Here is a 26,710-nt window from a genome sequence, read left to right on the forward strand (position 1 = left end):
GGTGTTGATTGCCCGAGGAGGCTGCCGACCGATGTTTGCGGGTCATGGTTGGCGGTGACAAGAGGGTCTGGCATGAGGAATGCGGAAGGCGTGTGAAGGAGGGGGGTGAGGGAGTGTCCTCCCAGTTCTGTGCAGTGAAAGCGGCCGGGAGGGGGAGGGGGTAGGTCCCCGGGGAGGCAACAGGATCTGCAGCCAAGGTCAGCGAGGTCTGCAACGGTTATGGAAGTAGCCGTGGGCTGGCAGGGGAAGGAATTTCGCTAAATACAACGGGAGTAATCTGCACGTTATGACTGCAGATTGTAAGATAAAGGCTGCAGATATGCATATGATAGCAAGCTGATGGCGTGTAATAGTCATATTACCGAACTCAGGCCTCCCAGCGGAATTAGATAGTTGTGACGTATACGGTGTAACATGTATGAGTGCAGATACTTTTATTTGTGGTGTCTTAATACGTACACACATTACTGTGTTGGTTCTTTTTTCTCTGCATTGAACAGCCTTTCCACAAACGAGGCACAAGCTTTTCGGCCTAATGATTTCTGCTCGATCGTATATGTAGCAGTAAATGCACTACGCCTGTCAGTATAGACTAACCAATTTGCGTCCAACACCTGACCTGCTGTTCAAGGGAAAACAGGCACTAATGGCTTGCTCTTGCCACATGTACTTGGAGGCACTAACCAACGTAAAAACATACGACTTGTAATGGATCTAATTATTACTCTGTAAATGCCGTAAATACTGATCTAATGTTGTTCAGTATAGCGTCCTCAGTCACCAACAGAAATCTCTTCGCTTATACCCATCACGCTATGTATAAGAAACTTGCACAGACGATTAGTGACATTTAAAATATATAATCAATAAATAATAAGTCACTTTTAGCTCAAAAATAGGATTATTCTTCACAATTACCTGAAAGACATTCTGCCGGCCGGAGTGGCCGTGCGGTTCTGGGCGCTACAGTCTGGAGCTGAGCGACCGCTACGGTCGCAGGTTCGAATCCTGCCTCGGGCATGGATGTGTGTGATGTCCTTAGGTTAGTTAGGTTTGATTAGTTCTCTAAGTTCTAGGCGACTAATGACTTCAGAAGTTAAGTCGCATAGTGCTCAGAGCCAACCTTAAAGACATAAAAATGGCGTTCCTACACGTATCAATATAAAAGTTGGAGCGGGAAGTACGTAGGACTCTAGTGAACTTCGTTTGTTTCATACAGAAGAAGAAAGAAAATAATCTATTGACACTAATAGATAAAAATAAAGGATAATCACATATCTCTTCATAGTACTTAATTAAACGACAAAAATTAATGTACACTGAAGCACCACAGAAACTGGTATAGGTGTGCTTATTCAAATACAGAGATACATAAACAAGCAGAATACGGCGCTGCGGTCGGCAACGCCTATGTAAGACAACAAGTGTCTGACGCAGTTGTTAGATCGGTTACTGCTGCTACAATGGCAGGTTATCAAGTGGTTTTATGATCGGCGCACGAGCGTTGGGACACAGCATTTCCGAGGTAGCGATGGAGTGGCAATTTTCCCTTACGACCACTTCACGAATGTACCGTGAATATCAGGAATCCTGTAAAACATGAAATCTCTAACATCGCTGCGGCTGGAAAAAGATCCTGCAACAACGGGGCCAAAGAGGATTGAACAGAATCGTTCAACGTAACAGACGTGCAACCCTTCCGCAAATTGCTGCAGATTTCAATGCTGGGCCATCAATAAGTGTCAGCGTACGAACCATTCAACGAAACATTTTCGATATGGGCTTTCGGAGCCGAAGGCCCAGTCGTGTACCTTTGATGACTGCACGACACAAAGCTTTACGCCTCGCCTGGGCCCATCAACACCGACACTGAACTGTTGATGACTGGAAACATGTTGCCTGGTCGGACGAGTCTCGTTTCAAATTGTATCGGGCGGATGGACGTGTATGTGTATGGAGACAACCTCATGAATCCATGGACCCTGCATGTCAGCAGGGGACTGTTCAAGCTGGTGGAGCTCTGTAATGGTATGGGACGTGTGCAGTTGGAGTGATATGGACCCCTGACACATTTAGATACGACTCTGACAGGTGAAGCGTCTGATCACCTGCATCCATTCATGTCCATAGTGCATTCCGACGGACTTTGGCAATTCCAGCAGGACAATGCGACACCCTACACGTCCAGAATTGCTACAGAGTGGCTCCAGGAACACTCTTCTGAGTTTAAACACTTCCGCTGGTCACCAAGCTCCCCAGACATGAACATTATTGAGTATATCTGGCATGCCTTGCAACGTGCAGTTCAGAAGAGATCTCCGCCCCCTCGTACTCTAACGGATTTGTGGACAGTCCTTCACGATTCATCGTGTCAGTTCCCTCCAGCACGACTTCAGACTCTAGTCGAGTCCACGCCACCTCGTGTTGCGGCACTTCTGCGTGCTCGCTGGGACCGTACACGATATTAGATAGGTGTACCAGTTTCTTTGGCTCTTCAGTGTATTACAAGCTTTATATGGCCGTGTGAGAAATGGCCTTTCACGAATCCGCACAATTCAATCGGAGAATGGATGAGATGGACCTGGATTCATTGACAATTCCTGTAGAGTTTGAAACCGATTCTCATTGACTAGGCATGGCACTCGTATCCTGCCGCTGCAGATTTTCATGCCACTGTTTGTATACTGTGTTATAGGCGTACGAATAGTACACAATTCCTTCTAAACACGTTGGTTAGCGCATTGATAAACCAGCGAATGGGGTAACTTCTTTCATGGTGTGATCACAGACACGTTGAAACACGATGGCTCCTTTCTGCCATTCTGTCACCTGTCCATGGCGACTTGTCTTACTGCACCGATTCCTCACAGTCGAATGGCACATACACATCACATCAATGGCATGACACCGAGGGAAGTGCAGCACACTGGACTCGCATTCGGGTCGAACACTGTTCAAATTCGTGTACAGCCATCTAGATTTAAGTTTTCCGTTTTTCCTTAAATTGCTCCAAGCAAATACTAGGATGCTTCCTTCGAAAGGGCACGGCCGATCTCCGTCCCCATCCTTCAATCAGTGCGAGCTTGTGCTCCGTCTCTAACGGCCTCTATGTCGATGGGACGTTAAGGGGACGCGGTCGTGAGCGAATATCCTTTGATTCACCATACTAACGTTAGTCATTTATCTCAAAAACTATTTGTTCAAACCAAACCAAATTTGAAACATACTTAAGTTTTCGTATTTTTTTTTCAAGTTGTTTTACTTCTATGACAGTAGCATTGCTATCACAGCAGATATTCGAAAATATCTTTGTTACCTAAAAAACTGGCATTTAAAAAAATAATTTCTAAATATTTGTCAAACCGTTTACTCGAATGCCGTAACTCTATTACATTTTATTTAAAGTGATGTAGTTAATCTCTGTACCAAGTTCCATGAATAAAGATGTATTACTTTCAGAGAAAATTGTACCTATGTCATACCTCAAGGAAAATGCACTTAAAGTTTTTGATACAAATCTTTTCAGCCTACATTCAAAGTTTAGACTAGACAGGTCCATAGTTGTCATCGTTGAGGGTTTCTGTATCCTGCAATTTACGTCTGGAGGTCCTCGTTTGAATTCTGGCCTCTTTTATTATTTGTAGTGCACTTTTCTCAGCCTCCTGCACTCTCAGCTGCTCAATTGACAGAAGCGCATTCTTCATGTTCACCCTAGGTTCTATGCCCATATGAATGAAAACTTTCAGCCTGCTGTCTGACTCATCACTGAAACTCAACACTGCATCCATGACACCAGTTTTTAGCGGCTTGAGGCTCACAAATACAGTTTTAGGCAAGCGTTCGCACACACAGTTATTGAAACATTCGATGGGATTTTGTGTTCTCCCGTGGATGCATTTAGCAAGCAAGGTTTTGCTAGCTAACTCTCTCTAGATAGGTGTCAGAACATTTGCTACTGACATTGGTACGGAATTGTTATGTTCATATACATCACCAGTTACACTAGCTCTCTGATACTTACACCATGACTCGTAGCCCGTTGAACCGAAAGAATGATAGGGATCGTCTTTTACCTTTAACCTTATTTCTACTGTTGAAATTCCTATTCTGCCAATATTTACGATCTGCATAGATAAAACAAAACTATCAACACAGGAAGATTCCCTTCTAAAATCAAGTACTATTTCAAATCACGACTACGAGTGTAACGAAAACAGAACGGTGAACTGATTTTAGCTGTTACCTACATTCGCTTAGCGCCAAGTTGACCAACTTCCGACGTAGTGGTTACAGAATAAAGGCAAGGAACGTCTGCTCCAGCTGGGATAAACACAACTCAATTGACAGCCGACGGAAGGGAGAAGGGGCATGTTGTTTAGAAAATGCTCTTTCTGTCCTGTTAATACAACGTATAAAAGCCATACACATTCTGGTTCAGGAAGGAGTGGAGTGTAACTTATCAGTAAAAAAGAATTCATTTTATCCATTGTTTTTCAGTGTGTCGTCCGCGACTGTTTTACTTTCGTAAAATGAAGAACAAACCGCCTTCAGTCACAAGTTGTGTTTATTTACTGCACTATGCATTTCGAGCCCTCGAGGCTCATCTTCAGGTGCTTTTTAGTGATTTACATCAGGTTTTTTAGTTGTTTGCCTGTTGATATTACATTTTTGTGTTACAACATGGTATATTGTAGATGATGGCACTAAAGATGAACTTGAAGAACTCCTCACATCATTCAACTCACTCCACAACAAAATAAAGTTCACAAAAGAACATGAAACAAATCAATCCATAAATTTCTTAGACCTCAAAATTGTGAATGAACAACAAGAGCATAACTTGTACATTTACCGAAAACCAACCTACAATGACATCACAATACATGAATCTTCACACCACCCGAACACGCATAAGTATGCTGCATGTAGATCAATGTTGAACAGGGCACATACATTACCTTTAAAACCCAAAGCACTAACACAAGAAATAGATACTATCAAAACAATTTCAGTAAATAATGGTTACTCTGTAAAATCAATTGATAAACTATCTAGAAAAATGCAGACCAACATCACTCACAAAAACACTGAAAAGAAAACTACCGACACAAAACAAATCTTCACAAGCATTCCATACTTAGGCACAGTATCACAAAAAATAGCTAACTTATTAAAAAAAACGAGTATTAAAATATCTTTCTCCACAAACAGCAAACTTGGATACCACTTACCTCACACAGTGAACACAAACAAGCCAATAACACAACACAGTGGAATATATAAATTACAATGTAACAGTTGCCCTGCATTTTACATAGGAAAAACTGGAAGAACCTTCCACACACGGTATAAAGAACACACCGACGCCTTTCGACTAAACCATTTTCAAAAATCTACAATAGCTAACCACATGTATATTAATAAACACATACTTGACGACATCCACAACAGCCTAACTGTACTTCACACATAACCCAACAGTAAAAAACTTAATCTACTAGAACAGTTAGAAATAATGCTACACAAAGAAAAATATTCCGAAAACTTGTTGACTGAACAAACAGAGTTTAACAGCCACAATTTTTTCTACACCTTTAAAAGTTTATTTTTTCCTGAGGAATCAAATCTATAATAATACAAACAGCTGACAACCTACAACATGTTGCCAAATAATTATTTTAATAATACCTGTGTGCTAGTAATACTATATCATATTATCTTCTGTGAAACAAGAAAATCGATTATATTTAGAAGTAGAACATCTATATGAACGAGAATCTTTGGCATGTTTACGTTCTGCTACTACAATGTGCGAAAAAGTGTGTGACGTTATATATATCCCAGTATGTACTGCAAAATTAAAGAAGTGTATTATGTATACCAACTGCACAACAGAAGCAGACATCATACAATGTTAAACTGTAAGTTAGTTTCATATTATTAACGCTGTTAAACTTATATCTACAATATACCATGTTGTAACACAAAAATGTAATATCAACAGGCAAACAACTAAAAAACCTGATGTAAATCACTAAAATGCACCTGAAGATGAGCCTCGAGGGCTCGAAATGCATAGTGCAGTAAATAAACGCAACTTGTGACTAAAGGCGGTTTGTCCTTCATTTTTAAAAAAGAATTCCTTATTTCAATGGATTTTTAATTCCTGTTACCCTTAAACTGCAATCTTCCTCTCTTTCTTCACTGCATGACCTATGCCAGTGGAAGAGGCGTTATGGCAGTCTGGTTACAGATCTATGCTATCTACAACGCTCCGCGACCAGTGTGCTCTGTTAACGAGGTAAATAATATTTTGTCCGGTGTGGCTCCTTGTTACTCAGAGTGGGGTATCTTATTAAGGTTAATTCGTTCCACGGTGAACGCCAGTTCAGAGAAACATTGTGCATACCTCACATGTTGTTGTTGTGGTCTTCAGTCCTGAGACTGGTTTGATGCAGCTCTCCATGCTACTCTATCCTGCGCAAGCTTCTTCATCTCCCAGTACCTACTGCAACCTACATCCTTCTGAATCCGCTTGGTGTATTCATCTCTCGGTCTCCCTCTACGATTTTTACCCTCCACGCTGCCCTCCAATACTAAATTGGTGATCCCTTGATGCCTCAGAACATGTCCTACCAACCGATCCCTTCTTCTAGTCAAGTCGTGCCACAAACATCTCTTCTCCCCAATCCTATTCAACACCTTCTCATTAGTTATGTGATATACCCATGTAATTTTCAGCATTCTACTGTAGCACCACATTTCGAAAGCTTCTATTCTCTTCTTGTCTAAACCATTTATCGTCCATGTTTCACTTCCATACATGGCTACACTCCATACAAATACTTTCAGAAACGACTTCCTGACACTTAAATCTATACTCGATGTTAACAAATTTCTCTTCTTCAGAAACGCTTTCCTTGCCATTGCCAGCCTACATTTTATATCCTCTCTACTTCGACCATCATCAGTTATTTTGCTCCCCAAACAGCAAAACTCCTTTACTACTTTAAGTGTCTCATTTCCTAATCTAATACCCTCAACATCACCCGACTTAATTCGACTACATTCCATTATCCTCGTTTTGCTTTTGTTGATGTTCATCGTATTCCTCCCTTCAAGACACTATCCAGTCCGTTTAATCGCTCTTCCAAGTCCTTTGCTGTCTCTGACAGAATTACAATGTCATCGGCGAACCTCAAAGTTTTTATTTCTTCTTTTTGTTTCCTTCACTGCTCGCTCAGTATACAGATTGAATAACATCGGGGATAGGCTACAACCCTGTCTCCCTCCCATCCCTTTCATGCTTCCCTTTCATGCCCCTCAACTCTTATAACTGCCATTTGGTTTCTATACAAATTGTAAATAGCCTTTCGCTCCCTGTATGTTACCCCTGCCACCTTCAGAATTTGAAAGAGAGCATTCCAATCAACATTGTCAAAAGCTTTCTCTAAGTCTACAAATGCTAGAAACGTAGGTTTGCCTTTCCTTAATCTAGCCTCTGAGATAAGTCGTAGGGTCAGTATTGCCTCACGTGTTCCAATATTTCTACGGAATCCAAACTGATCTTCACCAAGGCCAGCTTCTACTAGTTTTTCCATTCGTCTGTAAAGAATTCGCGTTAGTATTTTGCAGCCGTGATTTATTAAACCGATAGTTCGGTAATTTTCACATCTGTCAACACCTGCTTTCTTTGGGATTGGGATTATTATATTCTTCTTGAAGTCTGAGGGTATTTCGCCTGTCTCATACATCTTGCTCACCCGATGGTAGAGTTTTGTCAGGACTGACTCTCCAAAGGCCGTCAGTAGTTCTAATGGAATGTTGTCTACTCCCGGGGCCTTGTTTCGACTCAGGTCTTTCAGTGCTCTGTCAAACTCTTCACGCAATATCATATCTCCCATTTCATCTTCATCTACATCCTCTTCCATTTCAATAATATTATCCTCAAGTACATCGCCCTTGTATAGACCCTCTATCTACTCTTTCCACCTTCCTGCTTTCCCTTCTTTGCTTGGAACTGGGTTTCCATCTCAGCTCTTGATATTCATACAAGTGGCTCTCTTTTCTCCAAAGGTCTCTTTAATTTTCCTGTAGGCAGTATCTATCTTACCACTAGTGAGATAAGCCTCTACATCCTTACATTTATCCTCTAGCCATCCCTGCTTAGCCATTTTGCACTTCCTGTCGATCTCATTTTTGAGACGTTTGTATTCCTTTTTGCCTGCTTCATTTACTGCATTTTTGTATTTTCTCCTTTCATCAATTAAATTCAATATTTCTTCTGTTACCTAAGGATTTCTACTAGCCCTCGTCTTTTTACCTACTTGATCCTCTGCTGCCTTCACTACTTCGTCCCTCAACGCTACCCATTCTTCTTCTACTGTATTTCTTTCCCCCATTCCTGCCATTTGTTCCCTTACGCTCTCCCTGAAACTCTGTACAACCTCTGGTTTAGTCAGTTTATCCAGGTCCCATCTCCTTAAATTCTCACTTTTTTGCAGTTTCTTCAGTTTCAATCTACAGTTCATAACCAATAGATTGTGGTCAGAGTCCACATCTGCCCCTGGAAATGTCTTACAATTTAAAACCTGGTTCCTAAATCTCTGTCTTACCATTATATAATCTATCTGAAATCTGTCAGTATCTCCAGGCTTCTTCCATGTATAAAACCTTCTTTTATGATTCTTGAACCAAGTGTTAGCTATGATTAAGTTGTGCTCTGTGCAAAATTCTACCAGGCGGCTTCCTCTTTCATTTCTTAGCCCCAGTCCATATTCATCTACTACGTTTCCTTCTCTCCCTTTTCCTACTACCGAATTCCAGTCACCCATACCTCACATAAGCTGTTAAATTTTGAAGAGTGTGATTTGTGACTTACTGAACTATTTTTTTTAATTACTGTGCCGCTTTTGCATGTGCGTGATTAATAGTGAACCCAGTAGGTGAGTAAGTGGTAGAAGCAAACTGTGTGGTGTGAAGACGTTCGAGGCGCTGCCGCCGGTGGGGTCGGAGTCTCCGCTGACGCTGCTGAACGTGCTGTCGAGCGCGGGCAAGGGCGAGGGGCCGACCAACTACCGCTACGTGGCCGACGCCCTCGGCTGCGCCGCCGCCAGGCCGCACAACTTCTACCGCGACTCCGACCTGGCCATCGGCGCCTGCATCAACTGCTTCGGCCGCAAGGTCGTGCTCACCGACTGCGACGACTTCACCAAGGCCTACTACCACGCCAAGTACGGAGTCGGTAAGAACTGCGGCCGGGCCATTTCTGTCCGTCAGTGCTGCATCGTAAAGTCTTGGCAGTAAGTCGAGAGATCCTCGAGGTCTACGAAACAATGTTAAGCCGTAGGCACAGGGGCTGTGCATCCGAACGTTGAGCGTTGAGCGTGCCGAGTTTCTGACGTCAAAGCGTGGAAACAGCACGTTGGGGAATCTTTACGAACGTGCAGAGCAAAATCTAGTATGTCAGATATTCTGAACGTGCTTTTGAACGTAGTCCAATGAGGTGGCAGGACGCCATCTACGTCACATGCGTGTCATCTCCCTTCGGTACAGAGTTGTGAGGCGCCATATTGGCTCCCAGTTGAAGCCCGTAAGTATGAGCACAAACAAACTGCAGAGCTCTCGAAAACCCTCCGTTAATTGTGTCATTCGTTGTGATAAAATGACGAGAAACGACATATTCGTGTAAAAGAATTATTGTAACTGGCGTATTATAGGAGTATCCCATTTGAAATCAACAACATGTTGAGAATTCATTAACAGCGCATTGTTCATGGTACAATTCGTTATTATTAAATCTCTATTAGTAATGTAACTGTAATTAAAGTATTCTACAAATAGTAACCTTTTTGTCTCTTATCATCCGCCGTTGTGTAGCGCAAGTTTCGTAACGAAATTCTGAAGTGATGGTGGTTCCCGTCCAACTGCACCTAATTTTTTTTCCTAATCTTCGCGTTTTTAACAGGTTCTGATACCTTCTTATTAGTTTAATACGAGAATATACTATAATATTCAATGTTATATAAATATAAGTGCGTTCTTTCTGAGGGGTGAGTTTGTTCTATTGTCTTAATCTACAGGACACCTTACACAACTTGCAGTAAGATATTTTGCCCTTTTCTCCCTTTAAGTTTTGCAACTCACATGTAGATATTCTGCTGCTGGGCATGCATTGTAATCAAGTAAGAATGACCTTAGGGTTTTACTAAAAAGTGAGCATGATGAAATAATTTTTATCTTATGTGAAGAACTATTGTAAATTTGTATTGCACTGTTTGTAATGGAACTTTTATAAGCCGATCTCCTTACTGACCGGATATGGTACTTTCCTTTTTACCTTACAATATTTTCACGGACATAGAACTTTTTATTTTTGTATACTACAGACAGATCAACCTAATTAGCATATGGACAAGGAAGTAAAAAGTACATTTTAACAGAGCTAATATGGCAATTCTGCGCTCGTCCATTTCGTTAAGAGCGTGATCTAAGAGCCAGATGCAGCCGACGACTGCCATTGGAGCGTGTTGCGATCACGTATACCACGTTGGGGCCCACGTACCGTCTGCACAAGTCGCATCATTTCTGAGCGTTCACCGGCACGTTGAACTCGCCACGCCGGCCGGTGTGGCCGAGCGGTTCTAGGCGCTTCAGTCTGGAACCGCGCGACCGCTACGGTCGCAGGTTCGAATCCTGCCTCGGGCATGGATGTGTGTGATGTCCTTAGGTTAGTTAGGTTTAAGTAGTTCTAAGTTCTAGGGGATTGGTGACCTCAGTTGTCAAGTCCCATAGTGCTCAGAGCCATTTGAACCATTTTTGAACTCGACACGCTCAACGTTAACGTTCGACAGCACGGTCCGTGTGCCAACGGGTTTAGGTACGATAGTAGTGTTTACACTAAATGGTGCCCTAGCAATATAGTGACACGTGATACAGTCACAAAGAGACTAGATATACTGGAAAACCGACCATTAAGCGTGAGTGGAAATTAATACGTGTTGTATTCACTGACGCATTTTTTCTCGGCCAATTTCGATTGGAAAAATACGGAATTTGTTGTGGGACATCATGGAATATTCCCTCTTCAGCCCCTATAGTTTCATGAAGTTCCGATAGGTTGCGACGCTATACGTGGCCTTCAAAATGGCGTCTGTAGTGTAGACGCGTTCCAAGCAGTTAGCTGTCATTTGAGTTCCTTTTGGCGGAAAACCGGGGTATCTCAGGTATTCATAGACGCTTGCAGAATGTCTACGGAGACCTGGCAGTGAACAAAACACGGTACGTTGTTTGGCGAGGCGTCTGTCATCATCGCAACAAGGTCGTGCAAACCAGTCCAATCTCCCGCGTGTCGGCTGGCCGCACACAGCTGTATCTCCTGCAGAGTTGACACGTGCCACAAAAATGCAAACGAACTTCTCTGTGACAATGCACGGCCTCATACATGTCTGTGTAGCAGCGAGGAGCTCACTAAACTTCATTGGACTGTTCATCCTTATCCTCCCTGTAGCCCGGATCTCTTATCTTCCGATTTCCATCTCTTTGGCGCAATGAAAGATGTACTCCACGGAGAACAGTACGTGTATGATGGGTAGGTTATCGACAAAGCAAGACGTTGGCTCCGATATCGCCCAGTAGAGTGGTACCATGCGGGCATTGCGAGCTTTCAAAATAATAAAATGAAATGATGAGTGTGGTGGGGTGGCCCTGAACTACGTACCCTCCGACTCACAGTTGAAATATTAAAAGTTTTGACTGGTTTCGGTGTCTAGGGGCTGGGATACGTAGATGCCGCATTACAAGCCAAATACTGCTGAGTCTACAGTATATAATATGAATATACACATGAATCGAATGGTCGAAGCTTCCTATCACTCGGCAATTGCGAATGTAACGTAGAAATTTATAAATGAAAGATTCCAATTACATAAAATCTGTAGGTACTATCTTAACGACCTTAAATGATGAGTACGATAGCAGAAGTACTTTTGAGAATGTGGTATATTTCTGCAAAACACTTATTGGTGTCGATGGTCCAGCAATTAAATAAATTGTAACTTGAATAACAGGGAAACAAGAGATTCCTACTGCACGTAATTAGTTATGAACAACAATACAGCTCGTGAGATATTCACTTCTAAACGCACACTACGTCTTCACTTGCAGAAGCCACGGATATCTCACAAGTGCACCCGTCGGCACTCCGAAGTATTTCTATCTCTCGCGACCACGTGCAAATCACTCCACTCTCCAAGTCTTTGCGTGCGTCCGAGGCCCCGTCACGTCCAGCGCCTCACTTGTCCTGTGCTGTGCCCTTCCCCTACTTCCATCCAGTCTCCCGATTCACGAGCGCTGTGATTGGCTAAAGCGCTCCCCCCATGTCTTCAAGCCAACGCACATTCGTAAACATAATGAAACACATACGAAATACTGGAGTTACATTTACATAACTAGAAATTAAATAAATATTCCTACGGCTGGACCATAAACACGCTCTAACACACATCATTAAATACATAAACAAATTAAATAAAATATATCAAAGGAATAGCAGCAAAAGGTGGCCAGCAGCCTAATGTCTCTGTGCTTTCTAAAACACAGTAAATAGTTAACCAATTTCTTCATGAATAGCATATATCGGATATTAACAAAGACGTAGATGAATGAATATATTTATAAGCATGCTGCTATCGTTTTTTTCGTGTAACTGTGGAGTACTTATGGCCTGACGCGATTGATAGTAATCCACCACTTTGACCTCCAATAACTCATGTACTATTCAAGTTAAATGCCTGTAATTTATACCAATTTATTACAATTACAGTAATAGCTTGCTAAAGACTAGTCGATCGAGAAAATCGGATTAAGCGTTTAGATTTTGGAAATTCGTTGCTGGGTATTACTTGTATAATTTACAGTCAGATACTAAACTTTGCCGGCCTGTGTGGCCGTGCGGTTCTAGGCGCTTGAGTCTGGAACTGCGTGACCGCTACGGTCGCAGGTTCGAATCCTGCCTCGGGCATGGATGTGTGTGATGTCCTTAGGTTAATTAGGTTTAAGTAGTTCTAAGTTCTAGGGGACTGATGACCTTAGATGTTAAGTCCCATAGTGCTCAGAGCCATTTGAACCATTTGAACTAAACTTTAAACTAATAAAGATATTGAAAATCTGATTACACCATCAGAACCATCGTGCAAATAATAGTAATGTACATGTTTCTTTTTGAGGTATCATGATTCCTCTGGCTACTATTAATTTAAGGTTCCACAAAGTCCGCCATCTTTGGCCCTCCCGATGCACAAGTCTCTTTCATCGACACAGCATCACCAAGGAATTCCCAGCCACGTGCTCAATGGGCCACACGCTGGGGCTCCCCTCATGCTCAGCTTACGTCCGTCACCGCGCGGTTGCTGCCGGGCCGCGGCTTTGACGAGCGACCTGTGCGGCCGCCCCAACAATGAACACAGAATATTTCCAGGGCGCCACAACTCGCCCGTCACCTCACAGCATACAGGTCCCCCCAGTTAGGTGGTGTGAGACAGTCGCATTGAACAGAGACTATGTTTAAAAATAAGATTTTGCAGCCAGAGGAGTAGGGAATAATATTGTGTATTAGAATCCTCAATACAACAAACTTTCAGAAAAAACATGTTGCATTACTTACAGAACATCCCTTGTACTTTACATCAGCTCATCCAGCATGACCAGAGATAGCGCCTTCCTTTGCTAGCGAAGTGTTCTCCAGAGATTACCAGTGATTCCTGATGGCCGTATTAGAGCTTCTGTATTTTGATCTAGAGTGTTCCATATATTTTCAGTCATAGGTAAGTCTGCTCCCCAGAATGAGGTGGTCACTACAGATCTGTGATGTCCTTTGGTTGGATTGTCATCCATCGATTCCAAAAAAGGTACTCGTACTTGGTGATTAATCAAACCTACATCAGCTGTACAATTATACTTTTGTTACGATTAGTTTCATTGTTAGAACATCTCCAGGTTGCCCGAAGTTAAATAAAACAGAAAATTAGCTAAAGCAACAGCATCTTAACGAATTAAATAAGCAACTCACACTGACAGCAGTATTATGCTAAATTCTCTCTGCATTGCGCCAAAACAATGATAAAGTGGTCCGATTGTCGAAGGGCCAAATCCAGAAACAATGATCACAATCATTTTGCCGACTGCCTGGCGGAAGTAGGCGAACAGCCACGGCATGCTGTGTACAGTAAACTGCGCAGACAGAGCAGCTCCACGAGAGAGAGAAACGTCTCAACGTAGTACGTTACTTGGCCTCTGTAGAGTGGTATAGTAGATCGTGCGATCATAATACGTTACAAGCAATGAAAAAACCGTGTAATAGCAATAAGAAAACCAAAAATCTGAAAGCTTTAAGTACAGAATTGATATTGGAGAGTAAAAAGCCACCACATATTTAATGAAAACAATTAAAAAATAGATGCGAATGAAGGTTAAAAAAGGTGCTACATAAGTAAGATAAAAAGTGTTTAAATGATTAACAGTAATGTATACCAGCCATACATACCATAAAATAATCCGATGTAGTATCAACGTCAAACCAAACATGTAAGACATAGTAAGTGCTGACGATGATCGGAATGCGTCTGGTATTTATACAAAAAGCGTTATGTCTTCAATTGATAAGTCTACCATGTAGCCACAATAATGGCCGTTTACGGCAACAGGGAGTGGGTCGGCAGGTAGGCAATGGTGAGCACAGCATGAGGCTACGGAGCGTAGTTGAACTGGTTAGTCGACAAGTAACTGACAACAGTGCTACAATGCTAGTGGTACTGATACAAATCAGAGCAATGGCAACGATAGGCAAAACAAACATTGCATTATGTCTACGACAACTGTTGTCGAAGTTCATGTTTAGTCATAAAGAAACCCAAGGAATTTCGCACAGGAGAAAGAAGTGGCAGATGAAATATTAGCATTACTGCAAGATCAGTCAGTGGAATGTATGGTGTCGTACACGCTCGACTGTGCGGACAACGTACATGAGATTTACAATGATGACGATACGTGCTTAACAACCGAAAGCGATATTGAAACAGCTGTCGAGTCATGTAGTTCATCGTCCTTGTCGGACAGGAAGCCACAAATCTCATCTACAGTAAAACGTAGTAAAGGACAATTGTTGTCGGAGGGGAGGATACTAAACATAATTACGTACATAAAAGATCATCCACAGCACAGTTTTAAAAAAGAAAAAAAAAACAGTTATGAACAGATGTCGAATAAGTCCACAGCAATATGACGTGTAATGCATAAGAAAAACTACGGATATTCAAGGGAGGACAAGGTACACTTGTTACAGAAACTGGTGTTTGTGGATTTCAAGGATGTTAGATACAGTTTACAGATGCGCATGGTAGTGACCTACTACGTTATATTCATCAAAATGCGCACGACATATATTACAGTGATTTCAAAGGATGCACAGAATGGCTGCATAATTTCAAACAGTGCTACAGAATTGGAAGACGTAAAATAACGGAATTTCACCCAAAACGTCAATTTAACGATACATAGCAAACTACGGAATAGGGCTGAAAATTTGTAGATGAGACAAACAAATTTATCGCATCGTTCAGTATGGAATTTGCTTTCAACTCCCACCGCTCGGGATCTGAAGAGGAAATGCAAATTAAAGGAACCCTGGAAATTAGAGGTATAGAGAGTTGTAACAAGATCAACGAACATCAATGCCTTAACGCATTCGTATACAATTATGCCGACTGGATGGTAAATTGGCTGGGAAGTTATTTATTGTGCTGCGAGAAGTTGGAGATGCCCTGCTGCCTTCGATTCTTTCATGTGTGCGTAGTCTTGCAAGGACAGTAGGGAATATTTATGTCACAACAAGCAAGAGTGTGAAAATGAGTGTAAGAGAACTACGACTATGGTATGAGTGGTGCTTTTGGCCAACAGCTGGTCAAAATAATTTTCTTTTGCTGATTCGTGGTCTGTGTGTAAAAATCGTACTCCTTTAGAGCAAAATATCCTTCCCGAAAAGTGTGTGAATTGCAGTTCATACCCTCTGGAACTACTGGACCAATTCAGCTTCTGGATGTTTGTTTGGTTGTTTTTTCTGTGCCTATAAAACATATTATCTCACTATCTGCAGCTACGCCTTTAAGACAAGCCAGTTTCACGATAAGCTCCACAACAAACTGTTTCGCATTCGATTGCATGCCATCACATTCCATCAGTTCTCATCACGCATTACACCAATATGATTCTATATGCATTCTTTAAGAGTGAATACCTAACTGAACGTCCTGCACGATTTGTAACTCCCAACGAATTCGCCTTCATCTTGATGATCACTGTGGCGCACCGCTTTTCGTTCGGTGTTCCTGGTGTAAGTTAACAGTTTGTTTTGAACATATCTTGAATATCGAAGATGTCCTTTTTTGTGAAGGATAATACACAAGGCTCATATGAGACTAAACTCTGCTCCTTCCAGACATTCATTTTCTGTCGCTCTCCTGATGCACTTGGTGAGTCACTAGCAGCTAATATTTTTCCTATCACAATTGTTAACACAACATTTTGAAATGAGACTTACTAATGATTGAATTTGCGACCTTGCACTCCAGTGAGATATCGGATCACGCAGTTCGTCTGAAGTGACTAGCTGTAGCCACTGACGATGTGTTACATCAAGGTTATCGTCAATATAGTGACCTGAGGGTAGAAGGCGGCCGGGGCGAGGGAGGACCCTAGGGAGGCCCACCCCTCCGTCTCGTCGTAGTACCGCAGTGGATAGAAGGGCTGTAGTCAGACAGATGGTCTGGCAGGTCTGGCTTTACCTTACCTTGCCCTGTCAGGCATTCTGAGCGGTCTCTTGCCGGTATGCTGTATGTCTTAAATATATTAAATACACTACTGGCCATTAAAATTGCTACACCAAGAAGAAATGCAGATGATAAACGGATATTCATTGGACAAATATACTAGAACTGACATGTGATTATGCAATTTGCGTGCATAGATCCTGAGAAATCAGTACCCAGAACAACCACCTCAGCCGTAATAACGGCCTTGATACGCCTGGGAATTGGGTCAAACAGAGCTTGGATGGCGTGTACAGCTACAGCTGCCCATGCAGCTTCAACACGATACCACAGTTCATCAAGTGTAGAGACTGGCGTATTGTGACGAGCCAGTTGCTCGGTCACCATTGACCAGACGTTTTCACTTGGTGAGAGGTCTGGAGAATGTGCTGGCCAGGGCAGCAGTCGAACATTTTCTGTACCTAGAAAGGCCCGTACAGGACATGCAACATGCGGTCGTGCATTATCTTGCTGAAATGTAGGGTTTCGCAGGGATCGAATGAAGGGTAGAGCCACAGGTCGTAACACATCTGAAATGTATCGTCCACTGTTCAAAGTGCCATCAATGGGAACAAGAGGTGACCGAGACGTGTAAGCAATGTCACCCCATACCATCACGCCGAGTGATACGCCAGCATGGCGATGACGAATACACGCTTCCAATGTGCGTTCACCGCGATGTCGCCAAACACGAATGCGACCATCATCATGCTGTAAACAGGACCTGGATTCATCCGAAAAAATTCGTGCACCCAGGTTCGTCGTTGAGTACACCATCGCAGGCGCTCCTGGCTGTGATGCAGCGTCAAGGGTAACTGCAGCCGTGGTCTCCGAGCTGATAGTCCATTCCGCTGCAAACGTAGTAGAACTGTTCGTGCAGATCGTTGTTGTCTTGCAAACGTCCCCCTCTATTGACTCAGGGATCGAGACGTGACTGCACGATCCGTTACAGCCATGCGGATAAGATTCCTGTCATTTCGACTGCTAGTGAAAGGAGGCCGTTGCTCCTGAACCCACCGATTCCATATTCTGCTAACAGTCATTGGATCTCGACCACAGCGAGCAGAAATGTCGCGATACGATAAAACGGAATAACGATAGGCTACAATCCGACCTTTATCAAAGTCGGAAACGTGATGGTACGCATTTCTTCTCCTCCTTGCACGAGGCATCACAACAACGTATCACCAGGCAACGCCGGTCAACTGCTGTTTGTGTATGAGAAATCGGTTGGAAACTTTCCTCATGTCAGCACGTTGTAGGTGTCGCCACCGGCGCCAACCTTGTGTGAATGCTCTGAAAAGCTAATCATTTGCATATCACAGCATCTTCTTCCTGTCGGTTAAATTTCGCGTCTGTAGCACGTCATCTTTGTGGTGTAGCAATTTTAATGGCCAGTAGTGTACTTGTTAAATGGACTATGAAAATCTCTTAACTTACGAACAACAGTGCCATTGCTGTCGTCATAAAGTTCTGAAATTATTGCTATGACATTGGTTAATTCTTTTGTGCCAGTTTGATTTTGTCTTAATTTTACGTTTCCTTGTACTGCCTTATCCCAACTTCTAGTCGGAGGTGGCTAATGCGCACTGGTATAGTGGTTCTTGGTTTGCGGATAAATATTTCGAATCCGGTCATCAAAAGAATTTGGCCAACATACAACAAACACATCGGTTACACAGTGATCGACGGAAGGCACTGCTTTAAAATCTGGAACTGAGCAACTCTTTACTTTTTAAGTCGACGGGGCATAGTGATCCCACAAACAATGTTTATTTTATCACTGGCAGGCACAGTGCCCACCATTCAGCCCTTCCCGATTTTTTTTTTCATTCATTTTAGTTCGTAACATGGCGATGTGCTGACAGCATCTACGTTGCTACTCAGCACCCTGTAATAAGTTAATATAGAAAAACAGGTTGCTACAGCACAATCGTTGAAGTCCATCAGATTAAAACACAATACAGAATGCACTACATTAAAGAAATATGATGGTGAGACGTTGATAATATGGAATCCTTAGATAATTTCAGTTTCAGCGAGCTGCTCTTTCCCTAAAGCCGACACATCTCTCTGTCGTGCTTCGGGCAAACTATCTTGTTTAATGGCCAATTTAGACGAGCTCTAGTGTAATTAGTTTGTGCAGGGAAATTACAGTAACTGATGCTAGACTTTTTCAAATGTTTGTAATACCCCCTAATACTTCCAAATTCGTAGACCACGTTCAAAGAGTGCCACAGCAAGACGATTTATATCATCATTTGAATTTTGAGGACTCATCTGTTGATTAAGAACAGAACCACTACGGAATAAATATATGGTCTTTTATTAAACTTTTTCGTTACACATGTCCGTATCATGTACCTCTAACAACTGCTTCAGAGAAAAACAATTTTCATGCGAATATTTGCAAGCAGCAAGCTACAGAAAGCTATTCAAACCTTAAATCTTGAGCATACCAGGCCAAGAAAACATTCGACGGAAGTTCACACAAACGGCCTCGAAATGAAAAGTGCCGCTAGTATGTACCGCCAGTTGCCACCTGTACACTATTTGCCGGCCGGAGTGGCCGAGCGGTTCTAGGCGCTACAGTCTGGAACCGCGCGGCCGCTACGGTCACAAGTTCGAATCCTGCCTCGGGCATGGATGTAAGTGATGTCCTTAGGGTAGTTATGTGTAAGTAGTTCTAAGTTCTAGGGGACTGATGACCACAGCAGTTAAGTCCCATAGTGCTCAGAGCCATTTGAACCATTTGTACACTATCTGACCAGAAGTGTCTGGACAACTGTTAGTGGACATTAATAACCCTTTACAACATCTTTAATTCTGTTGGGGACCCTGTCAGCGAGGTATCTGCAGAGGAATGACAGTCCATTATTCCTCGACAGACGAAACCACAGAAGCTAATGATCTTTGACGATGAGTGCTGGAGCAAAGTCGACTTTCTAACTCATCCGAAACGTTAATCAGTCACGCTGAGAAAATCTGGGATATCACAACAACCCAGAGGTGTTCTACTGGGTACAGGTTGGGACTCGAAACAGGCCAGTCCATTTCAGGAATGTTATTGTCCACAAGCCATTACCTCACAGATAACATGGAGCACTGTAATGCTGAAACAATCAGCATGAGCGAGCTGTTCCTCTACCGTACGCAGCACACAATGTTGTAAAATGTGTTAGTATCCTTCAGCATCTAGGATTTTCTTAAGCGCAATAAGAGAACCACACTCTAATCAAGAAAAACACCCCGATACCATAATACCACCTCCTCTGTATTTTACTGTTGACACCACGCGTGATGTGTAAGTTCTCTCTTCCATCGGACTGCCACAGAGTATACCGCAATGCATCACTACAATTCACTCGTTTTTAGTCACCGACTGTCCAATGGCGTCGCTCTTTGCAACCTCTCAAATGTCACTTAGCAGTGACTATAGAAATGTGGAGTTTATGAGGAGCTGCTCGACCATGGTAGCCCTTATTTTTAACTCTCTAAGTACAATCATTGTACTAACTGGCCTGCTGATAGCACAAGCGGTTCCTTTCGTTAATTTCAACCGATTTTTTAAAACTACCCTCCCCAATGTTCGACGGTTCTAGTCCGTGAGGTCTTCCTGGTCTTAATTTAGCTGTAATTCTTCCTTTCGCGTTTCCACTTCATATTCACATCATCAACAGTTATCTTGGGCAGCTCCTGAACGGCTGGAATTTTCCTGATGGATTTGTTACTGATGAGGTATCCAGTCACTGAGTGGCCCGTTCTGCTGTTATTGCTTTTCTAATTACGACATAATACTCGCCACCTCCTTTTATACATGTTGGTCCACCTCCCGTGACATCTAGTGGTCAGTTTCGTATTACATAGGGTATCCGGATACCTTTGATTAGAGAGTGTATATTTCAATGTTAACACAGTCAGTTAGTTCCAAAATCGCTCATACAACTGAATATGCCCTCCTGTAGTATAATACGACTATGGAGATTAAGCTACACTACTGGCCACTAAAATTGCTACATCTACAGACGCGAAATTTAACCGACAGGAAGAAGATGCTGTGATATGCAAATGATTAGCTTTTCAGAGCATTCACACAAGGTTGGCGCTGGAGGCGACACCTACAACTAGAGTTGTACATGTCTCGCTTTTAACCCGCCCATGCTTGCCCGGTGGCCAGGCGGGCAGGCCGCCGCTCGTTGTCAACAGAACGGGCAGGCTGCTTCACTCCCAGCCAAGCCAAGCAGAACCCAACCCGGGCAGGCTGCGGGAAACTTGCTTGCCTGCCCATATTACTGCTTAGCTGCGCTACGCAGCCGTTTAGTCTGCGCGCGTCATTGTCGTATTATGAACGTTAATCAAAAGTTTTTATTTTACCTGAGCACCAAAAGACAAACCCCAACATTATATATATATGTATGTATTAATTTCAGGTAAAAAAAATATTGGTTTTATTTGTATATTCTTCCTTTACGCGTATATTTCGGGCTTCTTATCTATATAAATAAAAATTAATTGCCAAATGTGTTGATAAGCGTAAAACTCGAGAACGCCTGGACCAGTTCGGCTAAATTTTTTTGCTGTGTTCGTGATTCTCAGGACAAGGTTTTTATGAAATAAAATTTTTCGAAAATCGACCGAAAAATTGGAAAATTTGACAAAAACTGAAAGTGCGTTTTCATTGTGTCCGTGTGTTTGTATTGCATACAATCTTGATGAAATTTTGCACACTATACCTTGAAACCAAGAGGAAGGTCACAGTCTACATAAAATTTAATATGGTGCATGGCAGAGGTTCCTTTACATAACGGAACTCGACAAATTGTACGTATTTATTCCGATCTTGATGAAATTTGGCACACTTGATATTCAAAGCAGGATGAAGGGCGCTGCCTGCTTAAAATTCTGAATGGTGCATGGCGGAGGGTACTTTACGTACACACTTCTACACCAACCTACAATTTTATTCCGATCTTGAAGAAATTTTGCACACTTGACCATCAAGAGGAACATCACTGTCTACATAATATTTCGGACAGTACATTGAAGAGAGTACCTTACAAAAGATTTTGACATCGTTTGCAGGTTACCATGAAAGTTCACTATGTACGCATGTTTCCATGGAGAAGGTTTTTGAATATTTACATGTGCATGTATATATATATATATATATATATATATATATATATATATATATATATATATATATATATGTATATGTATATATGTTTATGTATATATATGTATATGTATATGCGTATATATATGTATGTATATGTATATATATATGTATTTGTCCATGAGTATAGACATTTCGTTTAAAAGAAATGTGTATATATATATATATATATATATATATATATATATATATATTTCTTTTAAACGAAATGTGACGTTTCGTTTAAAAGAAATGTATATATATATATATATATATATATATATATATATATATACACATTTCTTTTAAACGAAATGTCTATGATCTTTTTGAAATTTGAGAGCTGTCTGACACATTCACAGTCATTGTGTTGGACAATTCGCGCACAGCAAATGTCATTTAACAGTTGCAAACCATTTTTGGTTGAGTGAACGTGTTATATTGGCTGCAAAAAACCTTGATGTTAACGAAATGAATTTTCAGATCCAAAATATGACACCTGGCGAATTGCTGACATACAAGTCGGTTTATTCCGTTACTAACCAAGATGATGTAGTCAACTATCCTACGGAATTTTTAAATTCGCTGGATTTCCCCGGATTACCGCCTCCCAATCTGTAATTAAGTCGGATCGGCAATCATGTTGCGAAAGGTAAACCAGCCACGTCTTTGTAATGGCACCCGGCTTGCGGGGAAGAAGTTAAAGAACAACGTAATCGAAGCCACAATTTTAAAAGGAAAGTACAAAGGTGAGGACAGTTTGATTCCAATATCACTAAGATTCCGACCGACGTGCCATTCGACTTTAAACGGTTATAATTTCCAGTGCAGCTTACATTTGCCATGTCGATAGATAAATCGCAGGGGCAGTTGTTATATGTTTGTGGCATCAATCTTGAAAATCATGTTTTTCACATGGCTATTTGTATGTCGCATATTGCCCTGTCGGGACACCTTCAACTTCATTTGTTTACGCACCAGAAAACAAAACTATCAACGCTGCGTATCAAAAAGTACTACAATAAATGCTACCTAGCAATAAACTTTGACACTGATTCACTGATCACCACAAAAGTTGACAGATATATATGAGTTTTCATAGATAGGTGAAGAGGAGATGAACTGAGGTGGCGGAATCCAACAGAGAGAGGACGAGGAGAAGGATAGAGGGTGGGGGGGGGGGGAGATGGGCCAAGGGATGGGTTCAAAAATGGTTCAAATGGCCCTGAGCAATATGGGACTTAACTTCTGAGGTCATCAGTCCCCTAGAACTTAGAACTACTTAAACCTAACTAACCTAAGGACATCACACACATCCATGCCCGAGGCAGGATTCGAACCTGCAACCGTAGCGGTCGCGCGGTTCCAGACTGTAGCGCCTAGAACTGCTTGGCGACTTCGGCCGGCCAAGGGATGGGGAGTGGGGGGGGGGGGGGGGTGGAGGTGATCAAAGAGATAGTGGGAGAGGACTAAATGGATAGAGAGAAAATACGGGAGGGAAGATGGACTAAGAGAGTATGGAATAAATAAATGCCCAGGCAACGCAATGCAGTCTGTGCTGCACTTTTCAACACCGAAACGGATGGATATTTGTACTAAAGAAGTGAACCTCCACCCCCCAAAAAGAAGATTGGTCACCTCCCCAGAAGAATAAATTATATACGCCCCTATCAACCACTGTACTGCAATGAGAACCAAATTAAGATTTTGGAAGTCTAGATTCTTTAACTTTAGTATGTTTCAGCCAAGTATGACACCAATTATATAAATATTTAACTACGTTTCCAGGATGTATTTTACTGGTTCTGTGAATTCATTCGAAGTTGGAAAAATCATTCTAAATTGCCAAAATGCATTTTAACAAAATCGAAGGACTTGTTTCGTATCCAGTTCGTCTAAAAACTATAGTACTGGGAATACAATGGCGACCCTGAGCCATTTTTCGCGGCTCCTACGTTTGCGTCATGAGAGTCCACACTTGTAGTCTAGGTCTGCATCATGAGGGACCATATTTCGGCCCATCATGATGCAGACTAAGACGACGAGTGTTTACTTGCATGATGCAAATCTAAACAACGACTCTAGACCCTCATAACACAGACCTAAACGACGAGTCTGAATCCTCATGACGCAGATATAGACGCTGTGGAGAGTGGCTCAGAGTTTCCATTATATTCCTACTACAATACATTCATGGAAAAAGACGCTCTTCATTTTAGGAGTATTTGTAGTGTCTAGGTCCTCAGCATTTTGACTCTGCATGTGGGATTCCCCTTAATATAGAAATACAAAAATAAAATTACATTTTGCAATGTGTGTGGAACTCAACAAAATAAATTGTAATTTAAACTCATAATGTGTATTGCCTTACTCCACAAATGAATATTTTATTTTGCAGAACACTTTTCAACATAAAATCTTCACAAATTTTCCTTCAGTTCCCCTGAAAGTATTATTTAGGCCAAACCAGATACTCCTAAAAATATTTGGCTACTTTTGCAAACCCAAGTAACAGAAAATGGTTTACAAACAATAATTAATGTCACTTGGAAGGATTGAAATCAAAAAGTTTAGTCTAAAATAAAAATGAACTGTATGCATTACAAAATTTCTATCTCAGAAATTGACGCCCAGAAAGCACAAGAAAGAAATCTGCACTCTTAATTAGTAAATTTGCGCTCAAACTCATAGTTTCCCGTTTAATGTTCTACTGTATTTTCAATGTGTCTGCTGATTAGTGTTTGAATTAATTATGACGAGATCGTTAAGTCTGTCTGCATTAAGACGTGATCGTTTTTCGCTAATTAGGTTTCCAGCGCAACTAAAAATTCTCTCACTAGACGCACTAGTGGCTGGTATATTTAATATTTTTCTTGCCACACACGCAAGTCGAGGAAGTCGTTGAGAGTTATTTTTCCACCACTGTAGAATATCTCCCTTGTTCACACAGTGTTCTTGCAAGTATCTGTTGACTTCATCGTGTAGGAGAGGAGGCTCTTCTGCCCAGTCCTCAAATTTCGCCATTTTGTACGGCCCTGGATTTGTTTCTTGGTTGCTGTGATTGGGCACTTGTACTGAAACTGTACAGGTTCCAATTAATATTTGCAGAATAATGTGAAGATCGTACTACACATAGTTGAAATTATAATAGGTTTTAGATGATGCTATCATTTATCGTCCTGTAAAGTCACCAGAAGATCAAAACTAACTGCAGGACGATTTAAATAAGGTATATATTTTTGGTGTGAAAATTAGCACTTGGCAATAAATAATGACAAGAGCGAGGTTATCCCTGTGTGTACTAAACTAAGTCCGTTAAACTTCGTTTACAAGATCAACCAGTCAAATCTAAAGGCTGTAGATTCTACTTAATACCTCTGATTACAATTACGACCTACTTAAATAGGAATGGACACACAGAAAATGCTGTAGGCGTTTTAATGACAAAACACTCTTTTGGAGCATTGCTACGAAGTTGGAGAGCCTTACTATTGACGGAAGAGGTCGAAAGAGTCTAAATAAGGGCAGCTGGTTTGGTATTATCGTAAAACAGGGGAAAGAGTGTCGCGGAAATTACACAAGAGTTGGGGTGGTAATCATTTCAACAATGGCGTTTTTTGACGTGGCGCGATCTATATATGAAATTTCGATCACCAACTTACACCTCCGAATTCGAAGAGATATTGTTGAGTCCCATATACATTGGAAGAAATGATCATCAGAATAAAATACAAAAAAGCAGCGCTCAGACGGAGAGCTGTAGGTGTTCTATCCCGCGCGAAATTCGAGAAAAGGAGACAAATAAGTTGAAAGTGGTTCGATGAACCCTCAACTAAGCACCTGCGTGTGTCTTGTACATGTAGATGAAGAATATATGCATTATCTTAGGAGCTTACCTTCAGCACACATCTGTCGTGCTGCTTGGTAAATTTCAATTTTTTCATCCTCGGTTAACTTTCTTAATGTGCGGTAGTTAGCCACCATAAACGTTGCAATTTTATGCAACATACTAACGCACATTTTCTGTTCTAGGAAGGCATCAGCGGCTTGTTTCAAAGGTTTAATGTCCTGAAAATACATTTTCTCAACATACATATTTCACAAGTGGTTCTATAATATTCAGATGGAATAAAATTACAAACCTCTTCATCGTTATCCCGTACGGTACAGTGAGTTTTTAAGGCATAAAACCACGGTAGAACTAAATGTAGGGTTGGATCCTTGTCACTCTCTAGATCAACTGTGGCTTCTTTAAACGGCTTAAGAAATTCTATAAGCTGGCCAGTTATATGGTGGTCATAACCCAGCATCTTATCAGAGGCACCTTCATTATGTAAAACAGCCTTCACTGAATCAATCTGAGAATGGACTGATACAAGCATGTCAAAATAACTATTCCAACGGGTTGAAACCCACTGCTTTAAAGATGAGTTCAGTCTCACACAGAGACCTCTTCTCTTGAAGTACGAAATCGTAGCCCGCACTGTATTAAGAATGGCTAATATACACTCCTGGAAATTGAAATAAGAACACCGTGAATTCATTGTCCCAGGAAGGGGAAACTTTATTGACACATTCCTGGGGTCAGATACATCACATGATCACACTGACAGAACCACAGGCACATAGACACAGGCAATAGAGCATGCACAATGTCGGCACTAGTACAGTGTATATCCACCTTTCGCAGCAA

At 41.7% G+C, this 26,710-nt stretch overlaps 1 protein-coding gene across 1 annotated transcript in view; it reads left to right on the forward strand.

Annotated features, from left to right (window-relative positions):
* Positions 1-26,710, forward strand: part of LOC124593823 (EF-hand domain-containing family member C2-like) — a 264,643-nt gene that overhangs the window by 133,995 nt on the left and 103,938 nt on the right. The window contains exon 6 of the mRNA XM_047132172.1: positions 8,983-9,244. Coding sequence (XP_046988128.1) covers positions 8,983-9,244 — 262 coding nt within the window. The remainder of the gene's footprint in view (positions 1-8,982; positions 9,245-26,710) is intronic.

The sequence above is a fragment of the Schistocerca americana genome, chromosome 2 (genome assembly GCF_021461395.2).
Source record: "Schistocerca americana isolate TAMUIC-IGC-003095 chromosome 2, iqSchAmer2.1, whole genome shotgun sequence".
NCBI classification, from domain to species: domain Eukaryota; kingdom Metazoa; phylum Arthropoda; class Insecta; order Orthoptera; family Acrididae; genus Schistocerca; species Schistocerca americana.